Here is an 11,777-nt window from a genome sequence, read left to right on the forward strand (position 1 = left end):
CATTTAAAAGAATTTTGGAATTAAACTTATTTAATTGATTCAGTATAGGACTCCAGTTGTTTTTATCCTTGTTAGATATTGTAGAACTTTACCACTAATTAAATGTTGGGGTTTGTGAATGAATGGACATCATAAAGTTCTTGAGTGGTTAATAGGATATACAGTAGTATATTCATAGAATATAAATCTGGACTCTAAAGACTAGTTAGTGAATTACTTTCTTCAGCAGAGCTGTTGAACCGTCTGACTTTTCTAGACATTACTGAATATGTAGGTGCCAGGATTCTCCCATCATATGTAAAACGCTCGCTAGATTGCCCATTAGAACTTCCCCAGTCTATAATTAATACCAAGTTTACTCTTAGGTCAAACCTGAAGACAATTGCTAACAGCATCACTAGTGCTACTGCTACTGCTCCCTACCAGGCACAAACAACTTTCTATTTCTTTTAGCAAGCACAATAAATGTCTCGAATTTTGCCAAGAAATCAGCCCATAGAAAAACCATGTATTTTTGCAGACTTGATTGAATATGGAATATTTTATTACACTTGTAAAGTTTAAACGTAGAAATATGGGTTTCAAATATCAATCCTACTACCAATGACACGCATAGTGGACATTAATCTGAAGCACCAATGATTTAGCCCAAGGCCAGCCTGCTGCAATCAAATGTTCTATATTCATTTTCATTCATTTTTCATTTTCATTCATGTTCATTTTAGTTCAATATTCCCCCAAGGAAAGCCCTTTTAAAAACTTAAAATTAGTACTGTATTGCTGAAATCTTAAGCATGTACACCCAGAAATAAGCACTACCAAGCTCAATGAGATTTACTCCTAGGTAAATCACCAACATATAAATCATGCTTGAAAAACAACTATGCAGTGCAATCCTACATGTAACTTGCCTAGAAGACTGATTCACCCTTCACATTTAACCACTCCTTTTTTAAAAACCAAATAGGATTAAGAAAGATAGATGATAGATGGATAGATAGATATTTAAATGTTTTATCATCATTGGTTTCCTGAGAGAATTGCTCACAATCTTAATTCTAAAATTTTATTTGAAGGATTCAAATAATTTCACGTTCTTTTTATATAATTCTTTTGAAACATTCCTAAAGCAAATGTATTTGTCCACTTGAAAAAATTAGGGGTAAATGAAGTTAGTTTGGTATTTCAGCTGGTGACTGAAGGCAGGAAGACATACTTTTAGATTTCTGTCAGTGAAATTTTATGCATATCTCTACTCAGAAGTAAGTGTCATTGGGTTAAATTGGAATTATTCCCAGGAAGCAGATATAAAAACTGGGTTGCAGTTTAAAAACTGGTTGAAAATATGTACAAAGGGAAAAATATTAAACATATGTATAACATAGTCTCAACTCAGAGCTCTTTCATCCTTTATCACCCAAGAAGCTTTATGCCAGTATCAAGCTTCCACACATGTCCAAAAGATGAATAATATATCTGATATATTGTTTGCAGTGAGCAAAGCTCATAAAAACAAAATTGCTCAGGATAGTCAGAGCACAAAATAATTCTGCATCTATTTTTCTGCTTACATTCTGTAGACTTTTTTCTCTGCCAATACTGACAGATTATTTGGTTTTTTTAAAAACCCAGACATACATTGTTTCACATACTGTGAAACAATACGTATTACATACTTCAGTCAATGAAGAACCATTGACCACACTTAAGGATGTGAACAAAGATTTCATACACACACAGCAAGCCAACAGTTTATGAAGTGCAGGATGTGTATTGAAAAATATGAATGGTGACAAATGTCATAATAAAAGAAAATTTCACCTTAACTACTAGATTGTGCTAATCTCCCCCAATAAAATATAGGAAGATAAATATATTCACTAGATCAGTCTGAAAACTGAAACAATTTCCAGGAGCATGATGCAGACATTTTAAAAAGATAAGCCTTAACAGTGGCCAGCCGCACCCCCTTCCCTGTACGCAAAACAACTAGTGTGGATGCAATCTCTAGAACCAATAAAGTCAAATTATTTAAATGTACTCTGATTTATTCACATGGTCTTCACTGACACCAAATTGGTTTAAATCCAGGTAATCCGGCTTAATTCGTTTGCAGATCATGCTGTACTGCTACACCCACTGGTTACTTACCAGCCGCAGTGCTGAGTAGTAAGGTGGCAGTGGAGAAAAGGAGCAATAGCAAAAGGTGCTGCAGCAAGGCGGTCATATTTGAAGAAATCCAGGAGGGTGGATGATGTGTATAATAATTTTCTTTTAAAATGCCAGCAGGAGGAAATCTCCAGTCTCCAAAGTGTCTTAACCCTCTTAGTTTACAATCCAGTCTGAAAGGGCAAATGGCAGATGAGAGGAGCAGTCTGACCTCTTACTCCATTACACGGATCTGTCTTCATGTTTCAGGGCTTGCCTCCCAATCGGCAGATGAGAGTTTTGGTTCTCAAGCGAACATACATGTCCTTTTCCCCCAGCCGGCGGTCATCTTTCGCATACTCTCTCTATATATATATATATTTAAAAAAACCAGGCTTACTTCCCACGCTTCTTCGCAATATCAAAGCACCGCACACGTTGCAAAGGAATCATATCCGAGAGGTGAAGAGGACGAAACAAAAAACCCACGATTGTCACCTACAAGCAGCTTCCTCGATCCCCCAAAAGGCAGCTACGGACAGGCATTTAAAAGGCCGAGGTATGAGGAAACCAAAGGGGGGGGGGGAAACACCCGGATTTCTCTCTGTCGTCGTCTCTTTCCTGAAGTGTTATTTTCAGTCACTTGACGTTTAAAAACAACAAGGCGTCGTCGTCTTCTACGTGAGGGATTTTAACGGCGTTTCTCCCCATTACGAGTCTTTTTTTAAAAAAGAAGAAAAAGAGAAATCAGGATCTGGCTCCTCTAGTCTTACACACAAACACAATAGGGAAAAAATAATTGACGGGAGAAAGGGAAATATTCTTGGCGTTTCTCTGGAAAGGGCGCCAGCAATGAGGGCCCCCCAGTTCCTGGCACCCACCACCAGCCCCAGAGAGGCCTTCTTTCCTCACCCCACCCCGACCCCCAATACTGAAAAAGGATTCGAGGGGAGGGCGGCGAAGGAGAGCGCCCCCTCTTCTTCCCCTCACTTCACAAAGGCTTCCCCCCTTCCTTCCCCCAGCGGCGGCCAAGCCCTCCTGCCGCCCTCCCCTCACACGCACGCACACGGTCTCACCTAACCCTGCCTTTGGGGGCGCCTGGCAGCCCGCCCTTCGCCCTCCGCGGGTGTTTCTCACGCCACGGCGCGTCGCCTCACAGTCGCCGGGAAGGCTCGGGGCTCGGCTGGCAGCTGCTCCCTTTCCCCCCCTCAGACCAGACACAAAGGGGAGTCGCTGCTTCAACTGCCAGTCTGAAGCGCCCGGCCCGCGGGCGCCACGATGCCCCGCCCTGCCCCGCCCCTCATTGGCTGATAGCCGACATGCCCCCTCCCCCACGGCCCCGCCTTTCTCTGTCGGCCCGGTCTCGAGCGCGACGTCGACGTCGTAGTCCTTCCCGCAGCCCCTCTTTCTCTGTTTCTCTCTCTTTCCCCCACCGAAGGTTCTTATCCCCGCGCGGTTGGGAAGCGGCGGTCATAGAGAGGCGGCGCTCCTCCCGGCAGAGCGGCCCCCTCAGGGAGGGAGGTGAGAAGGTGTTGACGGAGGCCTTTCCGCGCCGCCATGTTGCGGAGGCTCGCCAGACGGGCGGCCCGGCGAGAGGTGGAGCTGCTGCCTCTTTCCTCTCTTTGCTTGCCGCCGCTGTCGCTGTGGGAAGGCGCCTCCCGCGGCCCTTCGTCGCTCCGCCTGACGCCACTCTCCCGGCGGGCTCACTCTCCCAGCGTTTTATATTTTATTTCATTTCGACCTCGTGAGTTTTATTGGACCTTCTCTCTGTCGTGGGGCCCGCCTGCCTCGAGACCATAGCTGTCAAGTTCTCTCCTTTTTTTTAAGGGAAATTCCCTTATGCTGAATAGGCTTCCTCGTGAGAAAAGGGAAAACTTGACAGCTATGCTCGAGACCCCCCACCTCCACCAGTACTTCGTTCGCTTACGAGTAAAATCCCGGGTCGGCCAACCCACGAGGCCTCAGTCGGCAGGATCCTCAGGGGCAGGCAGGATCACAGAACTGGAAGGGATCCTCCACGGTCATCTAGTCCAACCCCTGCAATGCAGGAATGTCGGCACCGGCTGCAGCCCCAACCAGTTTGGAAGCAGTGTCGGATTTATGTATAAGCTAAACAAGCTACTGTATAGTTTAGGGCCCCACTCTCTTGGGGGGCCCAAAAAAAATTAAAGGGAAAGAAACCTGGATGTACATTTCCAAAATCTATCTACGGTATATAAAAATGTAGAAGGTCCATGTTTGTTAGGCTGTGGCGTTCTCCGAAACTGCTTGCCCGATCGCGGTCAAATTTGGCCACAGCGTCACATGGGGATATCTGAGTGTTTCCAGTGCTTAGATTGCCCACTTGTGCCACGAATCCAGGTAAAACCCACTGGCTTGGAACCCTGAGATCAGAGGGCCAGGGAAGCTGGGAAATGGAAGGCAGAAGAGGTTGCAACCTCTAGCGGTGGCTACAATGATACTGCAGCTACTAGGCCGAATGGAGGTGGGGACTCGCCTGGGTGTGGGTTGGGGGCAGGAGGGGACGGGATAGGTCATGGATCGGGACAGGGTGGGGGGAATCGCAGGGATGAGCCACAGCAACGCGTGGCCTGGCCAGCTAGTACAATATAAAAAACAAAACAAAAACCTACATACAGCAGCAGTGTTTTGTGTTGTGTAGGCTCCTATGATGTAAGTAATGGGCCCCGCCTGCTAGCCTGCTCCCTAAAATATTACTAGTTTGCTCTTTTCTATATATAGGGTGCCTACATTCTGCACGTGCAAATGGCTTGAGATACCTATTAGGTTCATAAATCACCATATAGCATATATTCAACACAAGAAACAGCAACAATTTGTTGTTGACAAAGGACAGTTGGACATATAAAGGACCCCATTACCTTCAGTAGCTTAGGGCCTCATCAAACCTAAATCTGGCCCTGTTTGGAAGCATACCAGACCCCGCTTAGCTTTGCAAATGTGCTAGCAAGCTTTATACCCCACCATCGGGGGATGTTATTGGGTTGTTTTTATTTTGATTATATATGTATACAGTATTGTGGTTTTTATGTTGATCTTTTCTGTGAGCCGCCCCGAGACCTCCAGGTATAGGGCGGTATATAAATTCAATAAATAATAATAATCAGATCTTTATTACCGCCTTGTTCCTGATGTACATCTTCACTCACCTGCTCTTCCCTGGAGGGGTGGGTGCCAAATTGCATACTGTAACAACATTTCTCCGGTGAAAATCGGGACATCCTGTTCCATAATAATGTTATTAGTTATACCCCACCCATCTGACTGGGTTGCCCAAGCCACTCTGAGAGGCTTTCAACATATATAAGAACATCATTGTTTTTTATTTTTGTTTTTTAAAACTTCCCTATACGTACAGGGCTGCCTACAAATGTCTGCTACAGGTTGTATACTTACTAATCTCCTTGGCTTGAGGGTATGTATAACCTTCCAACATTTCTCATCCTATTCCATAATAGGAGAAGGGGACGACAGAGGATGAGATGGTTGGACAGTGTTCTCGAAGCTACGAATATGAGTTTGACCAAACTGCGGGAGGCAGTGGAAGACAGGAGTGCCTGGCGTGCTATGGTCCATGGGGTCACGAAGAGTCGGACACGACTAAACGACTAAACAACAACAACATTCCATAATAATGTTATTAGTTATACCTCACCCATCTGACTGGGTTGCCCAAGCCACTCTGGGAGGCTTCCAACATATATAAAAACATCATAAAACTTTTTTTTAAAAAAACTTCCCTATACAGGGTTGCCTCCAAATGTCTGCTAAAGGTTGTATAGTTACTAATCTCCTTGGCTTGAGGGTGTGTAGTTGCATAACTACATACCCTCCCAACATTTCCCTGATGAAAATAGGGATGTCCTAAGGAAAAGTGAGACATGCTGGGATCAAATCAGAAACCAGGATGGCTTCTGCAAATCTGGGACTGTCCCTGGAAAATAGGGATAGTTGGAGGATCTGAAAATATCCTGAGGTGGTGCTGAGTGAGTCTCATCCAGAGAGGCACCCCAAACCTCCCACAGAGTTATTTGTACAAGAGGAAGAAGAGAATTCACTTGAGAAGATCAGCAGACGTTTTCCTATGCTGCATAATTAGGTAGTGTGTGCTGTCCATTTTTAAAAAGTAAATTTTTGTTCTTGATCCATTCTCAGGCTTCAGAGCAATTTGTGGGAGTAAGACGTTTTTGAACACTAGTACAGACTTCTCAGTAAACGTACATAAGATCAGGCTATGTGTCTCCCCAACACTGTTAGTGTGCACAAACACACAAAACCTTCCTGGAAAGAAAAGAGCTAAATCATTACTGCAGCGGACAATAGACCAAAAGTCTTCTAATGTCACCCTGGGGGTTTCTTCTTTCTAACCACATTAGCGAATGACGGCAGCTGGGCAAAGTTCTCCCGGTGCTGAGGTTTCAGCCCATGGCAAGGCAGTTGTGAGAACATGATGTACACAGTGTTCTGTCCAGGTTGGTTTTGGGCACATGGCTGTAAGTGGAAATGTTGAAGCAAGAGCAAGTGTGAGCCAAATTCAGCTCGTGCCAATGGTGCCTACAAAACACTGGGCAGAAAGTACCGTAGTTTGGGATCCGATGGTAGATCTTAGGGTGATTTGCAGTACAGTATATTAGCAATGCTGCCTGACTCCTAGTTGTTTAACAACAGAATGGGTTTTGTTACCAGAAAATAATTTCCAAACCTAACTTAGGGACAACTGAAATGAAGAAAGCTAAGAGAGTGGGCTTTCATGTGAAAATACTGTGAGCTCACTTCTGTTCTGATACTAAAAACAAATTTCTAGGTCAGAATATGCTCAAGAGACACCATTAAAGTCGTTTGTAAACCCAGCATAAACAATACAATGTATTCTTATTCTTTTTTGTTCACCACCACAATATGCGTAAATGGTGGGGGTTATATGTTATTTAAATGAATGAATGAATTATTATTATATAGCTTTTTGCACCCAGTTCTGGTTGTTAGATCTTGAGGTTCTTGTAAAAATGAAACAAAAAAACAACCAAGTAGATATGACAAGCCTAAAGTCTGCTCTTCTGACTGTAATTAAAGCTGAGCGCCTAACGTTGCCTATTACCATATAGTTATCAGATTTGGACCAGAATTTCCCAGCTCAAACTGTTGGCCACTGTTTCACACCAGCTTGCTATGTGTTACATATATGCTGTCTAATAATAGTCATTTATAGAATGGGTTGCGGGAGAGAAACATTAATAGCCTTAGCTTCTCTTGGTAGGAATAAATATTGCCCCCACCCCTTTTTGAGATTCCAAAGGAGAGAAGACTCCTCTAAAACCAAGTACTGTTTCAACCAATCTTAATATTAACATTCTCATGCTCAAAATGAAGTAAACACCACCGTAGGTTAGATAGTTCTGACATGCCCTTTGAAATAATGCTTGTGTGTCTTTGATGTATCTTATCATATCTGCTCACTAATATCAGTTGCTAGCTCTGCATCATCTGCTATCTTATTTACCCTATCTAGCCATCCTGGGGACATTTCCAAAACCAGATTTTCCTTACCTCTGCTTCTCTTTGAACTTCATTCTTCAGCTTTTCCTCAGCAAAGTGGGTTCCTCTATGCTTTTAACCCCTTAAAATTGGTTTCAGAAAGTTAAAATTCTAAAGAAAAAGTTGAAGATAAATGTGTCTGTAATAGAGATTGCTGATACTACAGTTTCAATTTGCACTCCTAAATGGAATGCCATAAAGTTAGCAATCCTGTATGGACTCACCTGGGAATAAATACCATTGAACTCAACACAATGTGAAGGTGAGCAGCTATCTCAAGACATCATTCTGCATATAAAAGCATGTTCATGCACAAGCCATTTGTGGTCCCTTAGCAGACACATTTCAAAGAGACACTGAAGTTGCCTAACTACTTTATTCCTTGCATTCTTTCTCCCCCACTCCCCTTAGCGTTTTCTTAAGCAAGGAATCTGCACATTGTTAAGCAATTCCATTACAATTGTTCACCCACAATTCTGAATTTCTCAAAGAAAACGCACTTATCTCACCATTCCTGATTAATCTTACTAAAAGGAACTCCGAACAGCTAGAGCGCTATCTACTCAGCAGATAGTAGACACTCGCCTGCATAACACAACCTCCAATTTAGATTAAACAATGGATTTTGATTACTCAGTAGAGTTGGATGGAAAATTCCATTAAAGCCTTCCAACCAGCAGAATCCAGATACTTCTGACACTGGACCAAGGGAGTGAGAAAATTAACTCGGGTCCATAAACCTACCTTTCCCATTTGGCTGTCTCTCTGCTGCTCATCTAACTGAACCCTAACCATTGTACCTATACTATACATTTCAAGCAAACTACCATTCCCAGAATTCTTTGTGAGAAGTCATGACTCTTAAAGTGGTATAAGAGCCATGGCTTCCCACAAAGCATCCTGGGAATGGTAGTTTGTTAAGAGAGCTGAGAATGGTCTGGAGACCCATCACAGATCTGGTGCTTTCTCACCCTGCCATGGTGCAAAAAGCATTTAAGAGGTTAACGGCTAAGTTAACAGGTCCATTTTCAGCTCCTTAGCGTCCAGCTCACTCACTCAGTCCCTGCCCTGACTCCAGCTTGCACACTAAGTTCTGGACATAGGGGAATTGTACAGATTTGAGGATACGGCTGCCTGTCCCTTTCCTGTTAATCATATTCAATAAGCATGGCCTTTTCCAAAACATGTTTCAGATCATTGCTCACTGTGGCCAGTTAAGATGCCATGAGGCTCTTTGAGAGTACCACTGAAGGTCTCCCTTTTAGGACGTATGTTCAGGATTGCTCTGTCAGCTCACCTCCTCAAAACTGTCAGGTAAATGCTACGAACTTCACACATACATGATTATCATGCATTGTTAAAGAATTTCAGAGGGAAAGCATTAGATGTGGTTTTGTATACATTTTAAAACATATTTCATTGATTTGACTTAAACATAATTGCATAACAATAATAAATAAAACTTACTCCTCTCCCAGAGTGTGGATTTTCTTCTAAGTAGGGCATAGCTTCTGTGCAGCTTTTTTTTAAAAAAGTTTTCACAAGCATCAAAAAAAGTAATTAACTGAAAGTGTCATTCCACAATGTTCTGTGTGTTCTTGATGGGTGAACATTGTGTTCAATGGATTGCACATATTGACTAAAGTCAAACCATGTTGCATAGTTCTAGTTACAGGTAGGTAGCCGTGTTGGTCTGAGTCGAAGCAAAAAAATAATAATAATAAAAAAATTCCTTCAGTAGCACCTTAAAGACCAACTAAGTTTATATTTTGGTATGAGCTTTCGTGTGCATGCACACTTCTTCAGATATCTGAAGAAAGTGTGCATGCACACGAAAGGTGCTACTGAAGGAATTTTTTCATGTTGCATAGCTTATTTTTTAGAGTTTTAAACCTTTGTGGTGGTGTTTAATTGTGTGTGAGTGTTATCTGTCTATCTAATCTATCATCTATTTATCTCTATCTCTATTTATCTCTATCTCTATCTCTACCTATCTATCTACATACATACATACATACATACATACATACATACATACACCTCATCATCTATTCTTGTTGCTAATACCAGAACCCTTTTGGTAGCAGAAAGATTGCGGCTACAATTTAAGATTAGAATAAAAATCAAAATCAATGCATCATTGGATATTAGGGTTTGGCAAAGGAAAGCTTTTGCAGTTTAGCTGAAATGGTCATTTTCACCAAATTAATATGGCTGTAACATGGAAATGAGAACTGTCAGGAGCTGCTGAAGAGGTAGGTGGCTTTCTTTGGTGACACACTGCAACACTCTCCAAACAGAAGGACATTTGTTTCTGTCTGGTAGTGAGTTCCTTTGGGGGCTTCATCATTTCGACATTAATGCAGAAACGTTTTCATCTGACCTTCAGTAATGCACATTAAAGAAAAAGCAAAATATCTTCAGCATTCTACCTAAACATCCTCAATGATTTGTCTTTGGCACCAAGTCAGTTCCATACATGATTTAGTTATCTATTGTAGTCTTGCATTTCTGTCCCCAATAGAAACGCATGTCATCTTGCATTACAACCTGTGGGGGAGTAACAGCTTAAGCCTCTTGGCTTGCTCTCACCATAATGCGAGAAAATTTCCCTCTAGCAGTATGCATTTGTCAGTAGTGGTATCATCCGGTTATTCAGTAAGTTCCAATGACCTTATCAAAACAAATATGCCATTGAATCAGGTTTAAATTAACTTTCTCTCTCAGGGAAAATTTGGCTGGCCTGTCATTGTCTCATTCATTCTTACACATTTTAATTTTCAGCAGCAGTTGTAACATCTGCACAGCCACTGTGGACTAAGAACTAAAACAATACATCCCAAACAGAATCTTGAAGGATTCTGGTTTTTCAAGCATCCAATAAGCACATAAAATGATTAACTATCACAATACATTCCAACAACAAGAATCCAGTCACAGCTCATCCCATCTCATTGTTTTAAATGGGGAAATTAAACATTTCAATATTCCCCACTGCTCATGTTTCCCATTTGATTGTGTCCCATGTATTTACAGAAGCAGTTTTTTTTTAGCAATGCTCCCATTTAGTTTGTTAGCTGTATTTAAATGCATTTATTTATTGAATTGACACCTCACCTTTCCTCCAAGACGTTCATACTGACAAATATTATTATCGTCTTCTCCATTTTATTCTCACAACAACCCTGTGAGGTAGTTACAGGTAGGTAGCCGTGTTGGTCTGAGTCGAAGCAAAATAAAAAAATTCCTTCAGTAGCACCTTAAAGACCAACTAAGTTTATATTTTGGTATGAGCTTTCGTGTGCATGCACACTTCTTCAGATACACTAGAAACACACTAGACCTACCTCACACTAGAAACTGTGAGGTAGGTTAGGCTGAGAGAATGTGTCTGGCCCAGGTGAGCTTCATGGCTAAGCAGAGCTTTGAACCTAGTCTTCCAGAAGCTTCATCAAAGAGAAACAAGGGGAAGCTAACTACAAAAGTTGTGCTGCCCAACTGGACAAATGTGCAAGATAGAAGCATATTCAAAGTTGGGCTTGATCATATGTGTTTTACTTTAAACTAAGTGCCATTGTATTCAGTGGGGATTACTTCAAAATAAGTGTGCATAGGACTGCAGTTTTGGTTGTACAGTCTATGAGTCATGAATCCTGCTTATCACAGAGGTGATTGCTGGTAGAAATATAAGAATCATACCAACTGTGAGATACAGCGGCATCCATCATCTGCCAGGAGATTCTGCAATCAAGCCCAATTACATAAGTTAATCCAAGTTGCAAATTACCTGCTTTGCATAAACATACTTGATTCGCATGTTAAATGCTCACATAGCTTCTCCTGATTTTGATTTGAAGAAGAATGTGGGAACAGGAAAACTGGGGATGCTCGGAAGCACACGAGAGCCGTGCAGGATATAGATAATATCCTGTGTCAATAATTTACAAGAACTTTGAATTCCGAAGAGAAGGATATTAGGGAATTCCTCCTGGCATGGGAAATCTGCCCAAGCAGCAGGAGAATAATTTACCATTTCTGCTCCACGTGCCTACCCATCGATTTCAAGTGCAAGG

General features: G+C 42.0%; 1 protein-coding gene across 2 annotated transcripts in view; it reads right to left on the reverse strand.

Moving 5' to 3' along the window:
* Window positions 1–3,791, reverse strand: part of BMPR2 (bone morphogenetic protein receptor type 2) — a 78,553-nt gene extending 74,762 nt beyond the window's left edge. The window contains exons 1-2 of one of the 2 annotated variants that reach the window (XM_035137434.3): window positions 3,225–3,791; window positions 2,152–2,866 (exon numbers count right to left, since the gene is read on the reverse strand). In XM_035137434.3, the coding sequence (XP_034993325.2) occupies window positions 2,152–2,227 (76 nt within the window). In that variant the 5' untranslated portion in view covers window positions 2,228–2,866; window positions 3,225–3,791. The remainder of the gene's footprint in view (window positions 1–2,151; window positions 2,867–3,224) is intronic. The other variant, XM_035137452.3, reaches the window with a different exon arrangement.
* Between the last annotated feature and the right edge of the window lie 7,986 nt (window positions 3,792–11,777).

The sequence above is a fragment of the Zootoca vivipara genome, chromosome 1, assembly GCF_965207765.1.
Source record: "Zootoca vivipara chromosome 1, rZooViv2.hap1.1, whole genome shotgun sequence".
Classification (NCBI taxonomy): domain Eukaryota; kingdom Metazoa; phylum Chordata; class Lepidosauria; order Squamata; family Lacertidae; genus Zootoca; species Zootoca vivipara.